The sequence below is a fragment of the Zootoca vivipara genome, chromosome 1 (assembly GCF_965207765.1).
Source record: "Zootoca vivipara chromosome 1, rZooViv2.hap1.1, whole genome shotgun sequence".
Taxonomy (NCBI): Eukaryota; Metazoa; Chordata; class Lepidosauria; order Squamata; family Lacertidae; genus Zootoca; species Zootoca vivipara.
In genome coordinates, this window is record NC_142582.1 from 111,897,152 (window position 1) to 111,923,597 (window position 26,446).

At 40.9% G+C, this 26,446-nt stretch overlaps 1 protein-coding gene across 1 annotated transcript in view; it reads left to right on the plus strand.

Annotated features, from left to right (window-relative positions):
• Nucleotides 1-1,071: 1,071 nt before the first annotated feature.
• The window catches only part of TTC8 (tetratricopeptide repeat domain 8), a 34,081-nt gene continuing 8,706 nt past the window's right edge, over nt 1,072-26,446 (plus strand). The window contains exons 1-11 of the mRNA XM_035107491.3: nt 1,072-1,456; nt 11,223-11,343; nt 11,726-11,789; nt 12,599-12,758; nt 13,848-13,937; nt 16,626-16,670; nt 18,636-18,721; nt 19,255-19,342; nt 21,563-21,673; nt 23,803-23,942; nt 25,431-25,605. Of these exons, the coding sequence (XP_034963382.3) occupies nt 1,343-1,456; nt 11,223-11,343; nt 11,726-11,789; nt 12,599-12,758; nt 13,848-13,937; nt 16,626-16,670; nt 18,636-18,721; nt 19,255-19,342; nt 21,563-21,673; nt 23,803-23,942; nt 25,431-25,605 (1,194 nt within the window). The 5' untranslated portion in view covers nt 1,072-1,342. The remainder of the gene's footprint in view (nt 1,457-11,222; nt 11,344-11,725; nt 11,790-12,598; nt 12,759-13,847; nt 13,938-16,625; nt 16,671-18,635; nt 18,722-19,254; nt 19,343-21,562; nt 21,674-23,802; nt 23,943-25,430; nt 25,606-26,446) is intronic.

Here is a 26,446-nt window from a genome sequence, read left to right on the forward strand (position 1 = left end):
GACAGTAGAACAAACTACCTCAGAAGCTGGTGGACTCGCTGGTAGACTTCATTTGCCATTTTTAGGCAGAGGTTGGATGGCCATCTGTCAGGGATGCTTTAGTTGAGATTCCTGCATTACAAGGAGTTGGACTAGATGGGCCTCAGGGTCTTTTCAGACCTGGGGTGCCAACCTGAATAAAATATTGGGGGCCCAGGTAAGCCCCACCCCACACAACTGATCACATGATATGATGCGCACACACCATTTGAATGACACCTTCCATAGTTCAAGTTACAGATAGGTAGCCGTGTTGGTCTGCTGTAGTTGAAACAAAACATAAAATATAAAAATTCCCTTCCAGTAGCACCTTAGAGACCAACTAAGTTTGTCATTGGTATGAGCTTGTCATTGGTATGAAATTCTTTTGTAATAAGACAGCTACTTTGAGATCTTGTATGAATCTCCTGGGAGATTGATTGAAGTGTTCTCCTACTGGTTTCTCTGCCTCAGGACTATTTAATTGCTCATCTTCAAACATTTTGTATGCCATCAAATGCCAACAGTGCCCTTCAGCTCTCTATATCGGACAAACAGGCCAAACCCTACACCAAATAGACATAAATCTGTCATCAGGAATCACAAGACAGAGAAACCAGTAGGACTTTGGGGGAAGGGGGTTGGCCCCTAGGAGTTGGCTCTTATGCTTCTAACTCTACAATTTCACGATGCTGCGAACATCTGGAGGGCCACAAGTTTCTCACTGCTGGACTCTGGCGAACCACCACACCAGAATTGAGAAGTGAAAAGGACGTCCCTTCTTCTTCAATCACGGCTAAATACAGGATTGCCCTCTCGCTCCCCGGACAGAGCTCTTGAGCTTTTAAGCAGCTTCATTGCAGTCAAAACAAACACACAAACAAACAAAAACGGGCGAAACGTTCCTGCTGCGAAAAGCTTGCCCTTTCATTTCTCATGATATAGTAGCACCAGAGGAAAGAATCCTGCCAGCAACCGGCAGCCTTAATTCCCTGCAAAGGGGAGGGCGAACAAAACAAAACAAAATAGAGCACAGAAGAAGAGAAATGGGACGCGACTCCTAAGAGTCTTTTAGGCCGAACTCTCTCTCTCTCTGCTTCTCACGCAAGGGCTGAGCGGCGAGGAGGAGAGCTCAGGCTCCCACTCAGTTGTTGTTTTTCCTGCGCAGGCAGTTGCTTAGCCGACTACGCGCCGGCGAGGACCCTGGCTGTACCGTTGCTGGGCAAAGCTAAGTTGGGGCGCGGGGCCTAGGCAGAAGGGAGCGCGGGGACGCCGAAGGAGGCGCGCTGCTCTCGTCGTCGACTCGCCGCGCCTCTTGCCCGCTATGGGGCTGGAAATGGACCCTCTGCTGCACGCCTTGAGTTACTTCAGGCGGAGGAAGTTCCAGCTGTGCTCGGATCTCTGCTCCAAGCTGCTGGAAAAGGAGCCCAGCGACCAGGTCAATTCGGTAGATCCGGGATGTGGGCGTGTGAGGTGCTGGGCCCCCCGGGGAAAGGACGTTAAATGGGTCCATGGGCAGGGAGATTTAAAAGATAAAATGGCTCTTTGTGCATTTGGAGGTCTCCTCCCTTACAGTGCACAGAGGCCGGCATTTTGCATAGCAGTGGAAGACTGCCTGTTGCACTTCTTGCTCTTGTTTGTTTGTTTGTGTACCTGTGTGCTCGCGTCAGCAATATGCACACCTTGACAAGAAGACTCCAGGCAACAGGTATAAAGAGCTCTCTTTGCTCCATGGTGTCATGAATGATGTGGTTCCAGTGCTACCACTTGTAGGCTGAAACTTAGAGAAAGGATTTTAAACACATTTTATGGCTTAGTTGCCTGACTAATGCTGGGATGTCTTGTCAGTTAACAACAGCAATTCACAAAACTTTTTTTTAAGTGTATGATTATCCCCTCTGTACTTTTATGCATTTCATTTCCCTCTGACCTCCTTTTTTTACACACAAACACCCACCCACCCACTCATGCATTTTGTGCATGTACCTGCAGCTCTGGATAATGAACAGTTGAAATCCACAGAAGTTTGTGCCATAATAAATTTGTTGATCTTTAAGGTGCCACAGGTGGTTTTTTTTGTAGCTTTATAACAAAAGTGGTTAGTTTTGAAGTAGAGTAAAAGAAGAAGAGGGCATGGAAATGGAAGCTTCTTTCTTTTCATACAAGCTCATTTCCTATTAGTTATCATAATTATAGTATTTACAAGTTGTTTAGCAACAACTGTGTCAACCTCTTCCCATCCATCTTTTAAGTAAGTAGACTGAATCTCTTTGACAAAGCAAACTTTGAAATACTGGAGAATGGAAAAGACCACAAAAACCTGAGACAAACTGGTTCTCTTTATAATCTTTATAATAAGTAATTTGTAAGATTTTATTATTATTATTATAGAACAAACTGCACCCTAGTATCCTTTGATAATTACTTTTGGTACAGGATAGCTTTTGACATAGTTCTGCATACTTTCTTCCCAACTATGTTTGAGAATTATGCTTTAGAAGGTGCTATTGTAAGATGAGCAGAGAACTTTCTAAGAAACCAATGCAAGATTAAATAATTTATGGTATGATGTTACATCAAAAAGAAATATTTAGTAGCATTCAGAAGGGCTCTATTCTTGATCTGGTTTTGGAGGGAATAAGTTCAGTAATTATTTGGGTGAAGGAGACTGTTCACTTATTAGATTTGCTAGCATTGTAAACTGGAAAAATCGGCAAGTATCAGATGATAATTTAAAATGCATTCCTAACCCCACTGATGAGAGAAAGTCACATTGAATTTAATAGGGCTCATCTTTGATTAAACATGGTTAAATTGGAAGATTAGTTTGAGAGAATTCAAAAGAGAAATGCAAAATGTTTGCCATTAGAACAACAAACAAAGACTACATACACCATGGGAGATGTCTAGCTAGGCAATAGCACTTGAAGACTTGAAGAGAGAATTATTGTTGGAACATGTGCCAACAAGGTACATCTGGAATGTAAGAGAGAACAACAACAGTACCACTTGAGGTTATATTATCATGAGCATTGCTTCCAAAATTTAGCAAGTACGGTAGCAGCGCCACTCTTTTCATTTCTAATATAATTTGTTGTGTTGTGGTTTATTGTGTGCTCACAGTTGAAGAAAGGTATCAACAAATTGGGAAGGATTCAAATAGAGGAAACAAAAATATTTTTTATTTTATTTTTTGTTTCAACTACGTCAGACCAACACGGCTACCTACCTGTAGTCAGATAGAGGAGTGAGGGTATTTTAATTTATTTTGAATACATTGCCTAAATGTCTGACATTGTGACAGCTAAGGAAGGGCTTTTGTATTGTAATCCTTCCCCGCACACCTATCAGTGAAGGTCACACAGCATGTGCAGGAGAGGTCAAGTCTTGCCCATTTAACAGTGTCCCAAGTTGAAGATTGATTGTTTTTGTTCCAAGGAAATTGATGGGGACAACTCTTGAGGACCAAGCCAGACTGCATCATGTCTATGTGTGACAGCAGTGAACCCAGGAACTGGTTTTATATGACACAAACACAATGGTTTAATTCGGAAAATCCTTCTAACTATAGGTTTAGATCCAGATATGCCCTTCCATGAAGCAAAGGACTCCTACTGTTCCTGGAAGGAACTCTGATCCAGCATAAACTTTTACGTTAATTGTGTGGAAAAGGGGAGGCAATTTTAACTGATTTCTCATTACCCTGTCAGACCCCAGTGCCACCTCCCAGCTGTTCTAGATGGTTCCCAAATCATTTGGAGCAGTTTTACATGGAGGAATGGATGAAAATGGCCTTCAGTGGGAATGTCGTATGAGTGAAACTACACTCATGGGAAGTCTGGATTCAGCCCATAGTTTGGAGATTCATGAAAAAGCCACACTAAACTTAGGCCTTGTGTTTTCCAACCTTCACATCACAGGAGGAGATTAGATGCTTTCTGCTTCTGTATTTTGCCAACGTGAAGTACTGTACAAATAAACCATAGTTTCCAGTCCTACCAGAGCTGTAGGATGCTCTGAACTGGGACATACAGTAAATTAATTCTATCCCAAAGTCTTAGGGCAGGTAATGGTAGATTTAAAACAGAGATTTTAAACCTGTTAAAATTTGGTTAAAGCAACTAAAAGACCACATGCTAAAAGCCTCAGTTGCCTATTTGCTTAACTTAAATACTATCTCACTTGAAGCATGCTTTCCATTGTGATCTTTAGGAAGAGACAGCTCCAAAGATTTGGTACAAATTACTTAGAAAAGCTCAGCATTCTAGTTTTCTCCATTTGATCAGCTGACTGTAACCTCAAGAAGGTATACACAACTCGTAAATTATATTGGAACAGGATAGAAGTGGTTTCTTGTGTATTCTGGGTGAAAGTTGTTGTGTTCTTGAGAGATCAAAGTACAATTGTAACGCAGTGTAGAATCTGGGACACTGCTGTAATATGCTCCCAGCATTCTCTCAGCCATATAATATGACATGATGCATGTAGAATCAGATCTGCAGACTCGTTGCAAGATTTGTAATACAATAAGCACGATGCCCAGGATAAAGATTTAATGCTATATATTGGCATTTAAAAATATAGCATATACAGGTGAAACTCGGAAAATTAGAATATTGTCGAAAAGTGCACTTATTTCAGTAATGCAACTTATTATTTTTAATTTTAATTTTTACAAATGCTTCCTTTTGGAAATTCCACAGTAATAAAACAAATATTTACAATAATTAAAAATAAACAAAAATAAACATCGTTATTACATTTCATTAATTACATTCCATTTATAATTGACCTGCCTAACGAAAAATAATTACAATTACAACAAATAAAGGCTTGACATATCTTGCTTTGCATGTCATGCATCTATCTCATATATGGTTTTCACCTTTTAAGTTGCGTTACTGAAATAAGTACACTTTTTGACGATATTCTAATTTTCCAAGTTTCACCTGTATGCTTCATTGAAGATAGAGGGGGACATGGGGACAAGATTTCTCTTTATTGACATAGTTTTGTTCATAAGAATTTTATTTTATATTTCATAATATATATATACTATTTAATTGTAGAAAAACCTCAAAGCGGTTTGCAAAATGATAGAACAATAAAATAATCACTAAAATAAAACACAACTATGATTTAAAACAGGTTAAAACCGCAGTAAAATAGACTAAAACAAATTAACACTACAGACTTTCGAAACATCTGGGAAGGCTTGTCTTAATAATGTCTTCAGCAGGGCACTGAAAGGAATACAGCAAATAAATATTTATTTAAGACATTTATATAGCGCTTAATTAGTCACATTTCTATGTGGTGTACATAGAAACAATTCACAGCAAATGGAGCAATGAATTTTTGAAGCTTAAACACTACCTTAAAATTCCTACTAGAACAGGATAGTCTTAGTCGTGCACTTGAAGTTCAACAAGGTCTAATCAATTAATATATCAAGCACTTGGGCATCTTGATGTCATCTTCTCTTAAAAAACCCCCCCACTAAACCTTATTTATTGTATTGATACTACATAACTTGACCTTTTGTAAACAGCCTTTTATTTAAAACTGCTGAGTTCAAAATCGGATGGCACAAAACATAACCCTTGTGACATCATGCTGGTGTCGCAGGCCATATGCCCCATTTTAAGTGCAATCCATTGTACTGTAGGTCGCAAGATCTGATTGTTAAGTGATTATTTGACAGACACTAGACAAACGGGGGGGAGGGGGGAGGAGAATTTTTCATGTAGTAGTTTGTATCCATGGGTCTAATCTACAAAATGTACTGTTTAAAACAGCAGCAGCATTAACTTGCTGCCAGAACAATCGGTATCAGTGATTAAAAATTAGAGCTGCAATCCTACACTTAATAGGGAGTGCAACACATGTGATCCAGGGCATACACACGTAACAGAGAGTGCTCCATTGAACGTAATGGGACTTACTTACGAGTAGACATGCCTAGGATTATGTTGTCATTGAAACTTCAGGTAAATGTACATTACTTTAAACAAGCATTTGAGAGATGAACTATTGTAACTGCAGTCTTGTGCTTGTCTACTGAAAAGTAAGTCTCCTTGATTTTAGTGGGGCTTCCTCCCAGACAAGTAGATACAGGATTGCTGTCTGTCAGGTTCTGCTGTTGGAAATAACTTTTCATTATCAACCATAGGAAAAAAAATGTATATTGGGTTTCTTTGTTTTATAGGAGGAACATGATTCTGTGCTGCTGTCGTGGCTGATCATCCTGATTAGTTGCCTAATCTGATTACAGTAATACCTCGGGTTACGAACGCGATCCGTTCCGGAACGCAGTTCGTAACCCGAATAGTTCGCAAACCGAACGCAATGGGCGCCGCCATTTTGCGCATGCGCAAAGCACGATTTTCGCGCTTTGCGCATGCGCAGATTGCGCAATCGCGCGCGCGCCGCTTCTGTGCACGCGCGCGCGGCAAAAACACTTCCGGGTTTGCGCAGTTCGTAACCCGAACTGTTCGCAAACCGAGGTGGTCGTAACCCGAGGTACGACTGTATTGTTCTTTGTTTACCATATGTCAATTTGAAGGCAAGGAACTAACACCGGTTTATAGTATTGGTTGACAAGAGAAAAGCAATTGTCAAGTGTTGTTGAACTGTATAATAATTATATATAATTATTATATATGTATAATTATTATATAATGGTGGAGGATAATCTGTAGTATAATAACTTGTAAAGGTAAAGGTACCCCTGACTGTTAGGTCCAGTCGCGGACGACTTGGGTTGCGGCGCTCATCTCGCTCTATAGGCCGAGGGAGCCGGCGTTTGTCTGCAGACAGCTTCCGGGTCATGTGGCCAGCATGACTAAGCCGCTTCTTGTGAACCAGAGCAGCACACGGAAATGCCATTTACCTTCCTGCTGGAGTGGTACCTATTTATCTACTTGCACTTTGACGTGTTTTCGAACTGCTAGGTGGGCAGGAACTGGGACCAAACAACGGGAACTCACCCCATCGTGGGGATTCGAACTGCTGACCTTCTGATCGGCAAGCTCTAGTCTCAGTGGTTTAGACCACAGCACCACCCGCATCCCATATAACTAGTATAATGCATATTTATATATATATAATAACTAGTAGCTAATGCTAATAAGGATATCCCTTTTATCTACATCCCAATTCCAAAGAAGGGCAGTGCCAAAGAATGCTCCAACTACCGCACAATTGCACTCATTTCACACGCTAGCAAGGTTATGCTTAAAATTCTACAAGGCAGGCTTAGGCAGTATGTGGACCGAGAACTCCCAGAAGTGCAAGCTGGATTTCGAAGGGGCAGAGGAACCAGAGACCAAATAGCAAACGTGCTGGATTATGGAGAAAGCTACAGAGTTCCAGAAAAACGTCTACTTCTACTTCATTGACTATGCAAAAGCCTTTGACTGTGTCGACCACAGCAAACTATGGCAAGTTCTTAAAGAAATGGGAGTGCCTGATCACCTCATCTGTCTCCTGAGAAATCTCTATGTGGGACAAGAAGCTACAGTTAGAACTGGATATGGAACAACTGATTGGTTCAAAATTGGGAAAGGAGTACGACAAGGTTGTATATTGTCTCCCTGCTTATTTAACTTATATGCAGAATTCATCATGCGAAAGGCTGGACTAGATGAATCCCAAGCCGGAATTAAGATTGCCGGAAGAAATATCAACAACCTCAGATATGCAGATGACACAACCTTGATGGCAGAAAGTGAGGAGGAATTAAAGAACCTTTTAATGAGGGTGAAAGAGGAGAGCGCAAAATGTGGTCTGAAGCTCAACATCAAAAAAACCAAGATCATGGCCACTGGTCCCATCACCTCCTGGCAAATAGAAGGGGAAGAAATGGAGGCAGTGAGAGATTTTACTTTCTTGGGCTCCTTGATCACTGCAAATGGTGACAGCAGTCACGAAATTAAAAGACGCCTGCTTCTTGGGAGAAAAGTGATGACAAACCTAGACAGCATCTTAAAAAGCAGAGACATCACCTTGCCTACAAAGGTCCGTTTAGTTAAAGCTATGGTTTTCCCAGTAGAGATGTATGGAAGTGAGAGCTGGACCATAAAGAAGGCTGATCGCCGAAGAATTGATGCTTTTGCATTATGATGCTGGAGGAGACTCTTGAGAGTCCCATGGACTGCAAGAAGATCAAACCTATCCATTCTGAAGGAAATCAACCCTGAGTGCTCACTGGAAGGACAGATCGTGAAGCTGAGGCTCCAATACTTTGACTCCCTGGAAAAGACCCTGATGTTGGGAAAGATTGAGGGCACTAGGAGAAGGGGACAACAGAGGATGAAATGGTTGGATAGTGTTCTCGAAGCCACCAACATGAGTGTGAACAAACTGCGGGAGGCAGTGGAAGCCTGGCGTGCTATGGTCCATGGGGTCACGAAGAGTCGGACACGACTAAATGACTAAACAGCAACAATCATCAGATGCATAAATGTTATCCTGGCTTGCTGGTATGTGTGCACCTGGGAGAGGGGATTGTAAACAATATGGTCTGAGGGAAATGAAATAAAGTACAGACAGTGACAAAAGCTTAATGGTGGAACACTATTGTTGAAAACACAAACATTCTGACATTGATATGCTAATATCTCATAGAAGATGATACAAAACCCATTATCCCAATTTAAGCCACAGGTGATAAGAGTTGAATCTATAAGATAAATTGTTATTTAGCATTTTCCTGTTGTCGTTCCCTTTGAAATTCCTTCATTCAAGAATAGCCACATTAAGGTAGGTGGCAGAGTGTCCTGGGAGTTCAAATGTTTTCATATTCAGAGCGGCTAAAATGATCAACTCAATTTGTTTGCTATGGGAAAAGACAGAGTAGATATATTCATGTCACGAGTCGCCTCAGATATTTTGCAGGAGGCAAGATATAAATTGTTAAAGAGGCACACAATTATGTCCATTTTTCTCAACAACAAAAAATGTCATTCAAACCAAAAACCTAAATTTCTCCTTGATTTAATTAGTTGCTAAAAAGATTTGGTAGCATAGTTCTCCATAGCTTCAATAGGGCATCAGATATATGGAAAGTTCTCTTGACTACTTGTTCCTTCTCCTCAGTTGCCAATTGTTAGGAGAAATCCATAAGCATTCAAGGGACTTAACCTAGCATTCATCTAATCTAGTATTATGAGAGAGATAGAAAAACCTCTCACCTCTTCCTCCATACTGTGCATAAATCCATACATCTCTATCTTGTTCCTGCCTCTATAGCATTTCTCCCCCTAAATTTTGCCAACTCTACAATACTCTCTTTGAGGTGCAGCAACCAGAATGTTATCAGTTTGCATAACAATATTGGCAGTTTTATTTTCAACTTGTTTTCCTAATGATCTCTAACATGGGATCTTCCAGACATTTTGCTGTGATTATTGCAGCATGTAGGTTTTTTAAAGTATGGCTGAGCTGATTATATAACTTTCTCTTTACTTCCAGCTGCTAAACTGCCTTAAAGTACACTGCTTTCTTTACATCTTGTTCATGGATGCCTGTGCCCTGGAGATTAATATATGAAACTTTTTTTTTCAGGGGGTGGGGTAGGCTGTGTAAGAGAACTGGAGGTTTCTTGAAGCTATCCCTGTATTAAACTATGGGCAGGCGGCCGCTAGGAAACCTCTTTGGCTTTGAAAAACCATGGGTTTTCTGTGATCTGGAAGGTTTCCGTTGATACTTGAAATGCTTGCTTTGCATCGCTTTTAGCATATGTCTGTGGTGAATAAAAAGCCTGATATTTACTTTGATTGCAAATCTTTGCCTGAGAAACAGATGGTGGTCTGTATTGGCAGTTCCACTTTACCATTTTAGCTCTTTTCATTGACTTTAGTTAGCTCATTAGGTTTTCATTAAGTGACTTGGAGAATATGTAGACATGGTACACATCTCACTTCCTTGCCCTCCCCAAAAAAAGAGAGTTAAGAGTTTTTCGGCCATTATTAAGCAGGGCCGGCTCTAGGCCCGCCCCCAGTGGTGCGGGGTGCGGCTGAGGCTGTCCCAGGCGCGCCTCCGCTGTTCAGCGGCTTCAGGCCGCTCTCTGGAGGCACACGGGCCTGGGGCTGCCTCCGCCACACGGCCTGGGGCTGCCTCCGCCGCGCGCAGGGGCGTCGCAACAGGGGGTGCTGGCCCAGGGCCGGCCCTACAACAGGCTGGGTGGCACAGTGCAGCTGCACCCGCCTGCCCGCCCGCTGGGAAACGGGGCGGGGTGCCGGAGGGATCCGTCGCACCACGGAGCCAGGGCGCCGGGCATGCTTAAGACGGCCCTGTTAGTAAGAAGCTGCTACTTTTGGTTCTTGTTTGATAAACTGACTGGTCTGCACGGAATACCTTCCTTCAGGTTATTAAGCACAAATAATTTGTGTCGCTACACAACTAAAGCAGAGCCAATTACACACGCAGCAGAATATCAGATCTGTGATTACTTATATTTGGTTTGGGTATTTTTTCCAAAAAGTGCTCCCCGCAAGGCTGAGGATTAATTGCATTTAAAGCAGTATGCTTATGATTCAGAAGATGCATGCTCTAGATCTGTACCTTCACTGAGTTTCCTCCTCAAAATACTTAGGCACAGTCCCCCCCCCTTCTCAAAATATGCCCAAATTCAAAAAGCAGGAAGTGGCCTGAGGGCCCTTTAAAAGGAAAAGTTGTAGGAAAATGCCATACACATAACAACAGCACCTCTGGTATTTTAAAAGCAAATTCTGAGAAATATCAGACATTAGAGGGCACTTTGGATCGTACTGTACACTGTAAGACTTGTGATGTTATTATAGTAAAATACATTTCCATATCATAAATCCTGTTTTTAAAAATCCCTTTGTCTATGTTCTGATAGTGCTCTGACAGATTTGTTCCTTTTTGGTAATGGGGAAAGGAGATCTCAGCTAGAACTTCAGTGTATAGGACCCTAACAACATAGGGGAACTACAGCCTTCCCCCATCCACTGTTCCCCCCCCCCCTCACTCTTGTGTCTCAGGCTAGAATCCAGCTAATGTCCACTATGCCACAGTCTCCACCTTTTATATTGCTGTTCTTCCTTTGCTCACATCTGCCGACAGATCTATTCCTGAGTTGCTTCCATCATCTGTATTATCTGTATAATTTGATATTGCATTGTCTTTTTGTAGATGTTCCGGCTTATTGAACCTTGGTTCCTCTCTTTATCATCTAGGCTGCTTGGTGCTTAAAAATACGAGCATTAACAGAAATGGTTTACGTGGATGAAATTGATGTGGATCAGGAAGGCATCGCTGAGATGATGCTTGATGAAAACGCTATTGCTCAAGTTGCACGTAAGCTATATCTATAGTTCCTTCAAAATGTCTCGGCCACACAATGATTCCCTTCCCAGCATTTCAAAATTACTTAACAATTCCCTTAAATAGTGTATTGTTCCCACAGACTGTACTGTGGCACAACTGAACACTTTCAGTTAATGCAATTATATGATGTAGTTGCTATTGTCGTTGTTGTTTTCTAATGAATATAACCTCACTGACTGTGGTAGTGGCTGCAGTGCTCTGTTATGCTCTGCTGAGTTTTGGATTGCTCTGCAGGAAAACTTTCTGCCTCATGTTATTGAGTAGTTAGAAGGGTTAAAAGAAGATGGGAAGAGAATTAGGTGAGATTGATCTATTGGTTACATTAAATAATGATACTTCTTTTTGTTTGTAGGACCTGGTACTTCACTGAAAATCCCTGGAACTGGTCAGGGTGGAGGTCCTAGCCAAGCTGTGAGGTATTCAGTTCATTGATAAATTTAATTAGTCCAGTGTCTATGCCAGGCATCCCCAAACCTCAGCCCTCCAGATGTTTTGGATTACAATTCCCATCTTCCCCGACCACGGGTCCTGTTAGCTTGGGATCATGTTGTAGGCCAAAACATCTGGAGGGCCACAGTTTGGGGATTACATATAGTTCACTGTTTCCCTTCACTAGTAAATGCTGTCCAGCGAGTAGTGTTTCTTAAATTTTTGATTTATCCATTCCTACACCCTCTGTGGCAGTTCTTCACACTTTAAGTTGTTCTGTTGCTTCTGTATTGCTGTTTATGCATTTCCTGCCCTCATTGACTCATAACCACGGACTGGGCATTGAATCAGATGATTCCTTCACCCCATCCCACTCCCCACCCTGGTCTTCCTGTATGTAAGCAAACCTGTGAAAATATAATTGTTCTGGAATGTGAGCAAAAGCAGTGAGATTTGGAAGATGCTCAGAGCATGGAGAGCTAGCACACATGAGGTGTTTAAATTGTGTGTATACATATATACATATGTGTGTACACACAGACACACACACCCCTAAAATCGTACACTACAACACTTTAATAACAAAGTAGTTAAATGGTATGAAGGGTGTTATATATTGTTATGGTTAGTATTCCTTTAACTGGGAACTAATTTTCATGTAAACCCCAATGAAGTGTACGGTAGAACTAACGGTAACAGAGTGCAACACGATCTTCAGAAGTTGTTTGCAGATATAGCCAGTGGCATGTCTGCTAAGGCAGACACATGGTGTCTTTCAATCTGTGGATCATTTCAGGCCGGTGACTCAGACAGGAAGACCCCTTACAGGATTTGTGCGACCCAGTACACAGGGTGGACGACCAGGTACAATTGAACAGGCCATAAGGACTCCAAGGACCGCTCACACTGCCCGTCCCATGACTAGCGCCTCAGGGCGATATGTCAGGCTTGGAACGGTAAGGAATGAGAAAGAACTGAGCATGCTGTTAATAAGTATAACACACACAGTATCTGAGACCTTGGAAATTTGAAGTGCATATGTGTGTATTAAAATAAGAAAACAAGTTGATTTTTACCCCTTTCATCTTGCTAGTCCTTGGTGTTTTACATGGCTACATTTTCTTCAATCTCTCCTATAGTAATCCAAAACCTGTATTTTCAAAATATTAGCATATGCAATAGAAAATAGAACATTTAATTTGCATATCTTCCTTGGGTAAGAGAAGTTGGGTAGGAGTGTTATGTGCTTTATATAAGAGCTGCTTTTTATTTAAATATAGAGGAGGATAATAGATTGAACATCATATTTGATCAGCTGATTGTTGGTGGTTGAAGAGATTGCCTTGTGCTGAAACCCTGACAGTCAGCTGGGATTGCCTACCCTAGGGAGTTCCCTTGCACTCCCTGGTGCAGCTGAGGGGAGATGGAGGAAGTGGCTTGGATTCAAAATGCTTCTTGCAGCCCTAAAAACACAAGCTGCTTTCTAAGGAGGCTAAATAAAGAAAGGCCAATTTTTAAAGGAACATCCTTCTCTTACCGAAAGCCATTTTTATTCACAGCATTCAAGGGAGTGCTCTGAATACAAATGAACATTAAAAATAATAATTCAGGGGAGCAGTTCGTTTTCAAAGTTTCCCATTGCTTTGAGTATAAATTGCTTTTCTGTACAGGGAGGAAAAAGTTCAAACAGTGGACTTCAAAGGTGCTCCCTATAACTGAAAATCAGCTGATTGTGAGTTATAGAGAGCCCTTTTTGAAGATGTACTCAAAAGTATGTCTTCACAGGAGGTTGCTGTAACTGGTGGTTGCCTTTGGCACTTACGTGTCAGAGTTCAGTCGCCTGAGGACATTATGATGTCCCACCCACATGTTAATTTGATCCATGGCAGGGTGGGGGAGAATTTGGCAACCAAATTCAGTTGCGTGCTGTAGTAAGTTTGCATTGTTTCTTCAGATACTGGTTTGCTAGACGGTATTTTTTGCTGGTGATTACTGGTATTTAAACATGCATATTAAGCGGTTCTGTGGTATCTTTCCCCTTGCAGGCCTCTATGCTCACAAATCCTGATGGCCCGTTTATAAACGTGTCTAAACTCAACTTAAATAATTATGCTCAGAAACCAAAGTTGGCAAAGGTGTGTTGTTTGCTTAAACGTAGTATTCTTGTATCTTTTAAAATCCTTGTCATATATAAGCAAATGTTTTAAGTATGAGGAGCAACTAATTTCCTGCTGATTTTGGTTAAATAAGTATCTGTTTCTGCATTAGTTTTTGTTTAGACCAGGCATGTCCAACAGGTAGATCATGATCTACTGGTAGATCACTGGACATCTGCGGTAGATCACTGGTAGATCATTGGCTCCCCGCAAAGAAGCTGAACAACTGTGGCTCCCCTAAAAAGCTCAACATTTTACCTCCTCCCTGAAAAAACTCAACAACTTTGACCCGAACCCCCCCAAAAGGGGGTAGATCACTGTCAGTTTTTAACTGATGAGATTGCAGTCTCTTGGGAGTTGGCCACCCCTGGTTTAGACATAACATTGCCAATTATTTAACAAGGTTAAGCAGTCAGAAGCAGACTGGAGGGTTGCCTGCCCTCTCGAGACACAAAGGGAGCACAAATTACTACCTTCAAAGGGAAGCAGTTGCATCAGCAGTAATGTTAGTAACTAAATCAGGGTTCTGAGGTAGTTTTGAATCCTGGTTGACTAGAAACTCTAGTTGGACTTAACTAGGTTTTATGCTAGTAGCAATATTAATGAGGCATTTCAGATGTATCACCAAACCATAGTTTGGTGTTACAAAAATGAGCAGGCTGTCATTCTTTCATCCTTGAAATTAGAAGTTTCTATTTATGGCTTGTGGCAGCCATCATCATCATCATTATTAATTAAATTTATATACCACCCTATATCTGGGGCTCTCATACCTTGGTGTTGTGTCTGAAGCCAGTAAACTATGATATGCTGCAGACACCCTCTGTGGCAGTTCTTCACACTTTAAGTTGTTCAGTGCTCATTACCTTAAGGCAAAACAATGTCTAAATGGCCCCAGTGCTTAACCAGTATGGGTGTGGTAGAAAGGAACATGTAGTGCCAGAGTCTTGTAAAGGTTGCTTGGTTGTAGTTAAATATTACGCCAGAAGAAGGCCAAGTAGCTAAAGTTAGCCTTGTTTGCTTGGCCATACAGTGGCAATAAAGGGTTAAAATAATACTTTCTATTCTTCTGTTGGAAGAGTCTGGTATTGAAAAGAACTTTTAAGAATTTATACCAGAGTTGGGGAGCTTGTGGTTCTCCAGATGTTGGGACTACAGCTCCAGTGATCACTGACCATTGGCTGTGCTGACTGGAACTGATGGGGGCTGTTGTCTAACAACATCTGGAGGGCTGCAGCTTCCCCATCCTTGATTTACACAAATAGCCCATTGAAAACAAAATTAATGCTTTCATTATATATGACGTTATATATTACAACATAGTACAGTGATGTTATAGTTAAGAATTTTTCAGAGATGTAGAACCCATACTTCTAATCCGAATGTGAGTAAAAGCTAATGAGGTAATTCATATGGTTAAGAATATTTATACACTCTTATTTCTTGCATTAGCCAGAAAACACCATTCTAACCGTTTAATGTAGGCATTTCCTACAAAAGCCATAATTTGATGAAAGTAGGCCACTTGCTAAGTTGAAAAGATGATGATAACCTTAGCTAATGGGTTTTTAAGCATACATGCAAGACGAGAAAGCAGTGCAAATCTTTGGCTCAGAGCATAAACTTACATATATGCTGCTGATCTAAAAATTCTCGTTGCATGGGGTTTTTTCATTTTGATTTCAGGGTGGTAGCTGTAGTACATTTGCGCTATCTTCCTGCTCATTAAAATAAAGGTTTTTTTAAAATGTATGCTACAGAATTGATCTTCGAGGAAGCTACCGTAAAAGCCAACCAAAAGGCAAACTTGTCCATTATCTCCCCATCCTGATGCCAACCAAGATGTATCTCAATCCCATCTAAGATACCATGCAAATTTTTATTTCTCATATTTTACCTTTTGGGACTTGAAAAGTGCTGGAGGCGGGGCAGGGTTAGGTGACTCGCTCAGCATTGAGAGAAATGTCAGAAAGGAGCTGGAAGTCATCACTCATTTGCTTGCTGCTACAGTCTGTTCAGATCTTTCCCAATCCCAGAGGGTTTTCCCAGAGGAGAGCCATGGGACACACTTTCTCATGTCCCTATCACATTTCTGTCACCACTAGGAGAAGTGAAGGACTAAACCAAGACATCCTATGTGTCTTGAAATCACCCCTTATCATGTGAGAGCAACCTCTGGAGGTGATGCTGGTATTAGAAGGAAGCCGGGTTAGAGGGCAATCTTTGACATTTCCTGCAGTCTGATGAAAAGAAGCCTTCCACGTTTAAATGGTGCTCAATATTTCAGGATGGTCAGAGGGGGCCTTGCCTTCATTTTTGGAGAGCATTTAGGAAGAGTACTAGGGAGGGGGGCATTATCCACAATTTGGGAGGTGGTTGGTGTCCCGTCCCCCTGGTGCCCCAGGTACATGTGTAGAAGTGTTCAGGGATATTTCAGTGTCATCCAGTATAATGAAAAACTCCACTGATTCAGATGTAAAATTAAGAATCCTTTCCTGACATGTGCTGGCTTTCACAATGTAAATTCCTTATTGCATAAAACAGTCTGTGTAAAAGATGTTTGTGACTTTTAAATGGACAACTTGTGTGCTTGCTTTGTTTAATTGCAAGTAGCTTTTGTTCTTTTTCTTCCATTTGACAGCATATTGCAAATTGTTCTCCTTACAGGCATTGTTTGAATACATTTTTCACCATGAGAATGATGTCAAGAATGTAAGTCTTATTTATTTCTAACTTAGGGCTCTTTTCAATTGAAATGTTACTTCTGAGTATAAGATAGAACCAACCTTGGCCCTCCAGATGTTTTTGGCCTACAACTCCCATGATCCCTAGCTAGAAGGACCAGTGGTCAGGGATGATGGGAATTGTAGTCTCAAATCATCTGGAGGGCTGAGGTTGAGGAAGCCTGAACTAGAATTTTCTTCAACTGGTATAGTTTTAAGTGGGGCAAAGTTGCAACTTCTGGAAAGGCAAAAGAGAAACTAAACTCACAACTCAAGAAGGCCACTTGTTTTATATTTATTTATTGCATTTATATCCCACCTTTCTTCCAAGGAGCTCAAGGTGGCATACATAGTTCTCATCCTCATTTAATCCCCACAACAACCCTGTGAGGTAGTTTTGGCTAAGAGTGCATGATTGGTCCCAAGGTCACCCAGCTTCCTGGGCCTAGATACATTCACTCTTGAGTGGCTTTTCTCTCTCAGTACTGTGGGTATGAAGATTGTTGCTTATTTCAGCACCTCCCATCATGTGGCTTACCAGGTTTTTCACCAGTTACATCCATGCTTTGATAAATTATTGTTTTCAGAGCAGAAGTATACAGTGGTACCTCGGGTTAAGAACTTAATTCATTCTGAAGGTCCATTCTTAACCCGAAACTGTTCTTTAGCTAATGGGGCCTCCCGCGCCGCCGCCACGCGATTTCTCTTCTCATCCTGAAGTAAAGTTCTTAACCTGAGGTACTATTTCTGGGTTAGTGGAGTCTGTAACCTGAAGCGTCTGTAATCTGATGTACCCTGTACTAGCCATATAAATCCTCACAGAATTCCCTCTAGATGAGATAAACAATGCTTTCATTTTTGATATGTCCATGTATGTTCTATGCACCATAACAACCCATTCTGGGCAAGGTGCTTTACACATATGAAATGTACTGCTTGTTTGAGGCTTTGTTTCCTCCAGCATTTCCCCCCTCCAAGCTACAAGCTGTCTTTCCAGCTAGAAGGAATGAATGAAAGAAAAAAAAGCTTGCGTGTATATTTGCAGGAAACTGCTGGAGGGGGAAAGAGTCTAATAAAGAATGATGGGCACATGAGTTGATGGATGTGCATTGCCGAATTAAGACAGTTTTTCTTGAGTGGAACTACCATGCATCTAAATGGCTTAGGAATAGCAGGAGTTTATGTGACCCCATCCACTGATTTAAATTAAAACATTCCAAGTTCTGTTTCTTCAACAGTTATGTCAGTTTAACCAAGACTGAGAAGAACCAGGGTTCTTAAATCTTTTAAAGAATTTCCTTCTTAATAGAGCCCCCAGCCCCAGATTTCCCCCTTGAAACTGCTGATTGTTGAAAAACTGGGCATGATACAAAAGTGTGTTAGGGAAATGCTGTTGCACATACAGAATGCACATTGCCAGATCTATGTACGCTTGACAAAGCTCCCCTCTGTGTGTCAGCCAGTTTTTCAAAATACTGTTCAATGGTGAAGAATTTAATGATTAGCTGGCTCCTACTACCACTTTTCCAGCTCTCTAAACTCTACTCCCTCATTCTCCAGCTTTATAAACAGGCTAGTATGGTTTTGGGGAACTTGTACATTTTTGGTATTAAATCTGCAAGCCCTGAAGTGTTGATCCAATTAAAAACAGATAATACTTGAGAGGAGGAAGGTCATGCTGCAGCACCTTAGCTATTAATTATATTTTTTGGCTTTGAGAGGTTTTTTTTAATGCATTTATGAAACACATCTATTAATTCTGCAAGTCCTTAAAACTGATAAGGTTTTTTATTACTTTCTTTTTTGGTTTTCACCTAATAGAGCATTTAAAAAACAGTCAAAACCCAGTATTTTTCTCTCATGTTGTATTCTTTGCTTTAATCTTTTTTCTTTTTTACATGTTTCTAATCCTTGTGTGTGTTTTTAAATCTCACAAGTGGTTTTTTTTTTTAAGGCTTTAGATTTGGCAGCATATGCCACGCAACATGCTCAGTTCAAGGACTGGTGGTGGAAAGTTCAAATTGGGAAATGTTATTACAGGTAAAACATCTCACCCATTCTAAAACCTGGGGCTCAGTCCAGTCTGCTCAACCCAGTGAATGTCCCAGAGGGAGATCCCCATAGGGCAGGGATAGTCAGCATGGTGTTTTCCGGTTATTGTTGGACTCCAGCTCTCTTGGCAAATGATGAGAGATGATTGGAGTTGTATCCCAACAACATCTTAGAGGGCACCACATTGGCTGTCCCTGCCATAGGACATAACAGAGGCCTGGTCCACACCTGTCAGCCCTTTCCTTATCCCTGTCCAGCTTCCCCATCTATTTACTCAAGTCCAAGCAGAAAAAGACAGGCTGAGAGTTTCTTGTTCCCCCACCATGGGATATCTACTTCTTTTGACAGGGTTTAGCAAGATCAATTCAAGGGGAGGTGGAGAAGACTGAAATTTTAATTTCCAATGTCCTATTTTTCCACCTTGATGGTGCTTTTTAATTTAGAATATTTATAAAAATGTAATCTCTCCCCTGCCATGTTTCTACAGTTTTGTTATACCTTTTATTGCGTTTCCCCCTCAGGCTAGGATTATATCGTGAAGCAGAAACACAATTTAAATCCGCTTTGAGACAACAGGATATGGTAGATACAGTACTGTATTTGGCAAAAGTAAGTTGGACTTTTCAATGAAAAAGTTAATCATTTCAGATTAAAAGTTTGAAACTGTAACCTGGAAGTGCGGTGAAGGCAGAGCTGAAGCTCTTGAATTTGAATGTTTTCAAAATATTAATACTTTAACCTTTTTACAGGTTGGTCAAGGATTTTATCTATTCTTGTTAATAAAATTGTTTGGCTTTGTTTTTCAGTTACTAATGCAGTTTTCTAGATCTCCTTTTTAGCTGCATGCATTTGGTTAGTTTTAATAACTCTCTAGGCTTAATAACTCTTATGCCATCACTCTTACCGCAATTCTGGTATCTGTAATACTCCTTGGTGCTGAAAGTAGCAAACTTGCACTGATTTCCTCGGCCATCACATGTATTGTCACCCCCCCTCCCCTATTTATGCAAAACCCAGCATGTCTAATTAGCTATATGTACAATATTGTGGGTAAAAGCAGAGATGGTTTTTCACCTGTAGTGGTGCGCACCACTGAAGGGACAGAACAATTGAATTGCTTGCTTAGTTATGTGGCCCACCCCAATATGTTGCTTTTCAGAATTAACAAGGTACTATCCAATGTGCTAGGTATTTGAGACCATCATCATTCAGCAGAGCTCGAGTTTAAACCAGCCTTTTCCAAAGGGGTTTCTGCTGAGCCAGCCTGAAAAGAATCAGGTTGAGGGAATAGTTGATGGGTTACCATGTAATCTTCCTTTATATGTAAATCTGTCGCTGAATGTGTTTATATTGAGGGGAGCAATTATGGAAAGCTGTTGAAAGAGAAATAGGTTCAGGTGTTAAAGAACTGAGAAGAAACGGGACAAGCACAATGCAGACATTTTAAAAACCTTTTAATGCAGGCATTGCTGGGATTAATCCTTTGGGAGCAACAGCTTATATAGCTTATAAACAGACAGAAATTTACAGTGAAGACTGCTTTAGATGCAGTATAAGACTGACATATAGAAATGAGTGTTTCTGAGAGTAGATTGTTGTGGTAAAACTGCTTAAAATGACCTCCTTTATTGGTAATATCATTTTGAGATGGTCAGAGTCTAGCATGCCTTAAAAAAAAAGAACCTAGCCAATCTCATTTATTCCTTCTCTCCAGGAAGCAATTACTTCTGTTTGTCAATAGAAGAGGCAGTAGGGAGTAGTTGGCAAATGAATGCAGTGATCCTGGTGTTCTTATTTCTATTGCTTTTACGAAGACACATTTTCAAGCTGTTCTGTATCCTGTTAGTCACATAATTCTTGCTGAGGGTGCCTTTTCAAAGGAGACGGTTGTGTTTCAGTGCAAAATTTGGGAGGATTTGCTATTGTAGTCATAGTAATTTGTTTCCTTGCAAAAAGAGTTGGGTACTGTTTGTACCACTTTGTGCTCTGCTTTATTGCCTATTACATTTAATGAGAACACCAGTGACAGCTGACTTTCTGTTCTTCTGTTTGCCATGTCAGCATTACATATTTTATCATGTTATTTCACTGTTATGCGTGGTCTCAACAAGTTTTGCTCTCACAAAACAATATCTTTACACCGTGCAGCTTGAAGAAATTGGTTGGATATTGAGTTCACCTGCATAACAGGTTATATGCCTATTCCTCTAGCTAAATCTGTTAGGGCCCAAGCAGAGGGAAACTTGGTGTTTTCCCTGGCAGCCCTGAGCTTTTTCCACCATGTAGTTCTTCACTGAGAATGGAGCTATGACTCCGTGGCATACAACTGAGTTGAGTCCTGGAAAGTGTGGAGAGGCAGTTTTCCACCTTTTCATATTATTCCTTGATGCTGCCTTGTTCAGAGACTTTTATGCAGCACCTATACAACAAATGGGACGCAGGTGGCGCTGTGGGTTAAACCACAGAGCCTAGGGCTTGTTGATCAGAAGGTCGGCGGTTTGAATCCCTGCGATGGGGTGAGCTCCCGTTGCTCGGTCCCAGCTCCTGATAAATAGGTACCGCTCCAAGCGGGAAGGTAAACGGTGTTTCCGTGTGCTGCTCTGGTTCGCCAGAAGTGGCTTTGTCATGCTGGCCACATGACCTGGAAGCTGTACGCCGGCTCCCTCGGCCAATAACACGAGATGAGCGCCACAACCCCAGAGTTGGTCACGACTGAACCTAATGGTCAGGGGTCCCTTTACCTTTACCTTATACAACAAACAGCTACTTGTCAGATGTTAGAATCATTCTAGCCATTGATGCAGATGCACCCATCATCTATTTGCTCAGGTGTATTCCCGCTTAGATCAGCCTCTGACAGCTTTAAATGTTTTCAAGCAAGGATTAGATCGGTTTCCTGGAGAAGTCTCCCTCATTTGTGGTATTGCCAGGATCCACGAGGTATGTAAAACAAGTTTCTATTGTAAACGAAGCGAAGTTACAGGGAACCAGGAAGAGGGCATTCTCAGTAGTGGCGCCCGCCCTGCGGAATGCCCTCCCATCAGATGTCAAAGAAATAAACAACTATCTGACTTTTAGAAGACACCTGAAGGCGGCCCTGTTTCTAATGTTTGAAGTTTTTTCTGTTTTAATGTTTTGTTGAAAGCTGCCCAGAGTGGCTGGGGAAACCCAGCCAGATGGGTGGGGTATAAATAAATTATTATTATTAAACAAAGGTAAGTGTTCAATGTGCCCATTTTTGTCCTCAAAAATTCACTGCACTAATTTCCAGCATGTTGTAATGCAATTCAGATTATTCAGTGCTTGACGGAAGAATGAACCAAGCCTACCCATTATTGTAGTCTTATTCTGGAATATAGGAACATAGAAAGCTTTATGATACAGAAAGTCAAGTCATTGATCCATCTGGCTCTGATGTGTTTTACACTGGCAAGAAGTGGTTCTCTACATTTTCAGACTGGAAGATGGTATAGATAGAACCTGGGGCTTTTTGCATTCAGTTCACACTCCTTCCGAGTTCTGTTGCAATTGTCTTTCTAGCTTCAAACAACTTCAAAGGCAAATCTGCATTTAGTCCAGTGAGGCATCGCCTGATATTGACCTTGTAGTCCTCTGTCTTACTCTAGCATTTGTTGTTCACATCAAACAGAAGAAACAAATGTTTGAGCAAGCAAAGAACCTGTCAGAAGGACTTTTTTTATAGACTGATACTGAGTTAATCAGTATTTGTCATTTGGGGATTCATTTATGCTGGTAAGAATTCCTGCAGTAAATCACTTCACTTCACTGTCAGCAGAGTATAACCTTTTCAGTATTTATTTATATATACATTAAAAATACTTTCCCCATATCCTTGAAGGAGCTTACAGAATATAACATTCATTGAAGGAGTTCACAAAAGATAAAATTCCAAAGATAAACATTCAATTTAAATTAAGGTTAGTATTCTAAAAAGAGTTACTGGAGATTTATTTCTGAATAAACATTCCACACATAATAAACAGAATAGTTCAAGGTAAGCTAAAAAAAGATAGCCACTATCTTGAAAACAGTTATTTGCCAACTTGTAAAATAAAAGGCGCTAGAGGGGAGGAGGGTCATTCAGCAATATAAAAATAGTAGATGGGTGGAATGCAATGCATCTGTTTTAAGATGAAAGCCTGTTAATGCTATTAACGGGTTTGCAATGCTTATTTTATAATGAAGATGTAGATGGTTTTGAATTCAAGATTTTTCAAGAGTTTTGTCTGATGTGTAACCTTGTCTTCACTTTGCTAGGCACTATTATCTATTTATGCAGAGAACAGTTGTTTAACAACTACCATCTAACATTTGCTGAAACATTGTTTCAGAAAGAATTTGAAATGTTGTTTTGTTTACAATTTCCTTTAAAAAGAAAAAGCTCAGGGCAACTATAGTGAACATTCCACATTGTGCTTTTCGTTTTCCCTTTTCTGTGGAATTGCTCTGATAGCAGAGGACTGGGAGAGCACCTTGGCCTTTGATCAACCACTCTAATGTGAATGTGTCTACTCAGAAGTAAGTGCCATCAAGTTTAATGGCACTTACATCAAGGCAACTGGGCTTGTAGCCCCAGGGAGGCTTGCCAGTGCCTTACACTTTCACAACCAAGCTTTTAAGTGGCCTTAAAAAAAACTTTTGTCCATGATTGTTTACCTAACCTGCTCTGTCAATCAGAATAGAGTGTGTTTCCGTGCTATAGGAAACTGATGCTACTATGCGGTACTGTTTACCTTGTTGCAGCCTATAAATAGCAAGAGAAACCCAATAGCATGGCTACTTATTGTGAGTAGGCTTGGAGAAAACATATGGAGTGCTGTTTAAAATTACTGCTCTGCAGTATAGTTCCTCTTTGGCAATAAAGAGGCATGTGAAGAAGAGGCAATTTGCAAGAAGGCATATAAACTTGGGAGTGCTGTATACTGTCTAATAAAACTTGTATAATCTCTGTTCCGTTTGGTCTCTGTTTATTATTTGAAATATTACTGTTACAGTTCTATGTATATACCAAAGTTACTCTTATAATGTGTCAATGCTCCCATCCGTAGGAAATGAATAACATTTCTGCAGCTGCAGAGTGCTATAAAGATGTCTTAAAACAAGACAACACCCATGTGGAAGCCATTGCGTGCATTGGAAGTAATCACTTTTATTCTGACCAGCCGGAGATAGCATTGCGGTTTTACAGGTAGGATGTGCATGTACATTTATTCAAGTCTTATGTCAGCTGAAAAGGAAAACTAATGGCTGGTGTAGATCTGGGGATGGGAGCATGGCCAACTAGATGGTATCTTTGCAAGAATTCTAATGTGATAGCCCTAGAAGGAACCTGTGTAGGATCTGTAGCCCTGTTTGTATAAAGCATCCCCAATAGGTTTCTATACAGCCTTTTCTCCAAAATGCACTAGAAGAATTAGTCCCTTATTTCTGAGCAGCTCTTATTAGTTCTACCTGCCTGTAGTATACAGCCCATTAATTCACCACATATCTCCAAAGGCTGTGGCAAACATTTGTGTTCCTTTTTCTGTTAAGTGTTCTGAATGTTCTCAATGTTAAAATTGTTTTTCCTCTTATCCGGAACATAGATTTTCTGCCTAAATAATGCACTTCAGTTCCTTTTCTGGGCTTTCCCCAGCAGTTTCTGCGAGCCATTTGTAGCAATTATGACTCCACAGAACAAAGGGTGGCTTTGTTGTCTGATGAAAGCTCTTTGGCAGAAAGATGAGATATAATTTTATATGATAAATAAATAAAATTTCAAAGAGGTGTGTGCTTGAGTGCTGGACAGAATGAGCCTCCGCAGAAACCCAGAAACAAAGGGGAAAGCTTTCCCCCCCTTTACTTTCTAGATATTGCAAAGGTATATTTGGTATTTGAAAGGTTATGCCATTAGAAATGTTTTGGACCTGATGAAACCCCAGACTTCATGACAACAGAAGTGCTTTCTGGGGTTGCATTGTTTGACTGTTCTACTTTGAGGTATTCCTCATGGGAGATGATGATGATGGCTGAACAGTATTTAGAAAAGTCCCATCAAATTGTTTTGCTTTTGGGAGATAAGAGGGGGGTTGGGGGGGAATACATGAGTGCCACATAATAATTTCACCCATTTCAATATAAATTTTACAATAGTGACACTTGATCATTTTAAGGCCAGCTTTCTATATTAGAAAGTGGGTGTTGAAGCTGCTGTGAATGCTGAATTTGACTCTTGACCAAGACACAGAGGTCCTGTGGATAGGCTATTTCCTTGTCTGGGAATTTGGGAAGCTGCTTCTTCTGGGTGGAGATGAACTCCCTCTGAAGTAGCAGGGGTGTAATTTGGGCATGCTCCAAGACCCATCACTGTCAATAGAGGTACAGGTGGACTTCATGCCAGGTGGGAAGAGTCCCATGTTGCAGTTCTTTCTCATTGTTTTATTTGATGCATTTTTTTTCAAGAGGGTTGGCAATAGTGTGGGAAGTATCTCTGGCTGTGTTTCTCCCGTGAGGTTTTGGTTTTCTGATGTTGCCGGGTAGCGTGGAAAGAAATCATGCCACAGCAAAGGGTCAAATTACTATTTATACCTGCTTCTTTTTTTACTAAAAATTATGTGAGTAGCGTTCATGCAATATATAAGTTGCTTTCATGATCCATGCTACAAAAGAAAAGCATTTCTTTCTCCTCTTGAACTAGACGGCTCCTGCAGATGGGTATTTATAACAGCCAGCTCTTCAACAACCTGGGCCTCTGTTGTTTCTATGCCCAGCAGTATGACATGATTCTCAGCTCCTTTGAACGTGCCCTCTCTCTTGCTGAATGTGAGGAGGAGGCTGCAGATGTGTGGTACAACTTGGGACACGTAGCTGTGGTAAGAGCTTAGTACTAGTGAAGCATACTTCATTGAAATATTTGTATGGAAACAATGAAATGTTATCCTAGAAAGCTATTTGCAAGTCAATAACACCGCCCAGTTTCTGCTTAGATTAGGGATACAGACCTAGTTTTGAAGATCAAAAGGATGCAAGGAGGAGTGCTTTTGCTTTCTACATAGCAGAATCTATGTGAATATTGGGGAAGACAGGAAAGGAAATAGGAGGGAATTGCAACAAAAATAGAGAATGGCACAGCAGAAGGCTGCTTAAAGCTGTCCTTTGCACTTAAAAGTCCCCCAGCCCAAGCCATATCAAAGTATTTCTGGACAAGCTTTTGTTCCTCTGTGGCAAAACACCCTGCACACACCTTTCAAGGACACACTATTTCCTATGCTGTAATCCTAGCATTAAAAACTGCTCTGGTATTAAAGCCTGGCTCTGAATCAACCTAATGCAGTACAATGCTATGCCAGAGTAACTTCAAAAGACTTCTTCTTTACGTTGTCCACATCTCTGTGTATTAAAAGATATGCAATAATTGATTGAGATGCGTACACACCACACACATAAATCAGTGCCCTCTGCCAGTCGCTGGGAGCAATTGTGGGATTCAGCAGCATATTGTCTGTAAGCCTAGAGTTTGCATGTAGCCAAGGACCAGAGCTCAGCAGTAGTGAAAGTGCTTTGCATTCAGAATTTCCCTGCTTTAAATCCTGATATCAGGAGTGACGAGAGTTATAGTCCAACCACATCCTTACTCTTCCTCTAGACTAGAGCATGACAAAATGGTTAGTAGAATATGCCAGGCATGGTGATGGATGAGCTCATATGCGTATA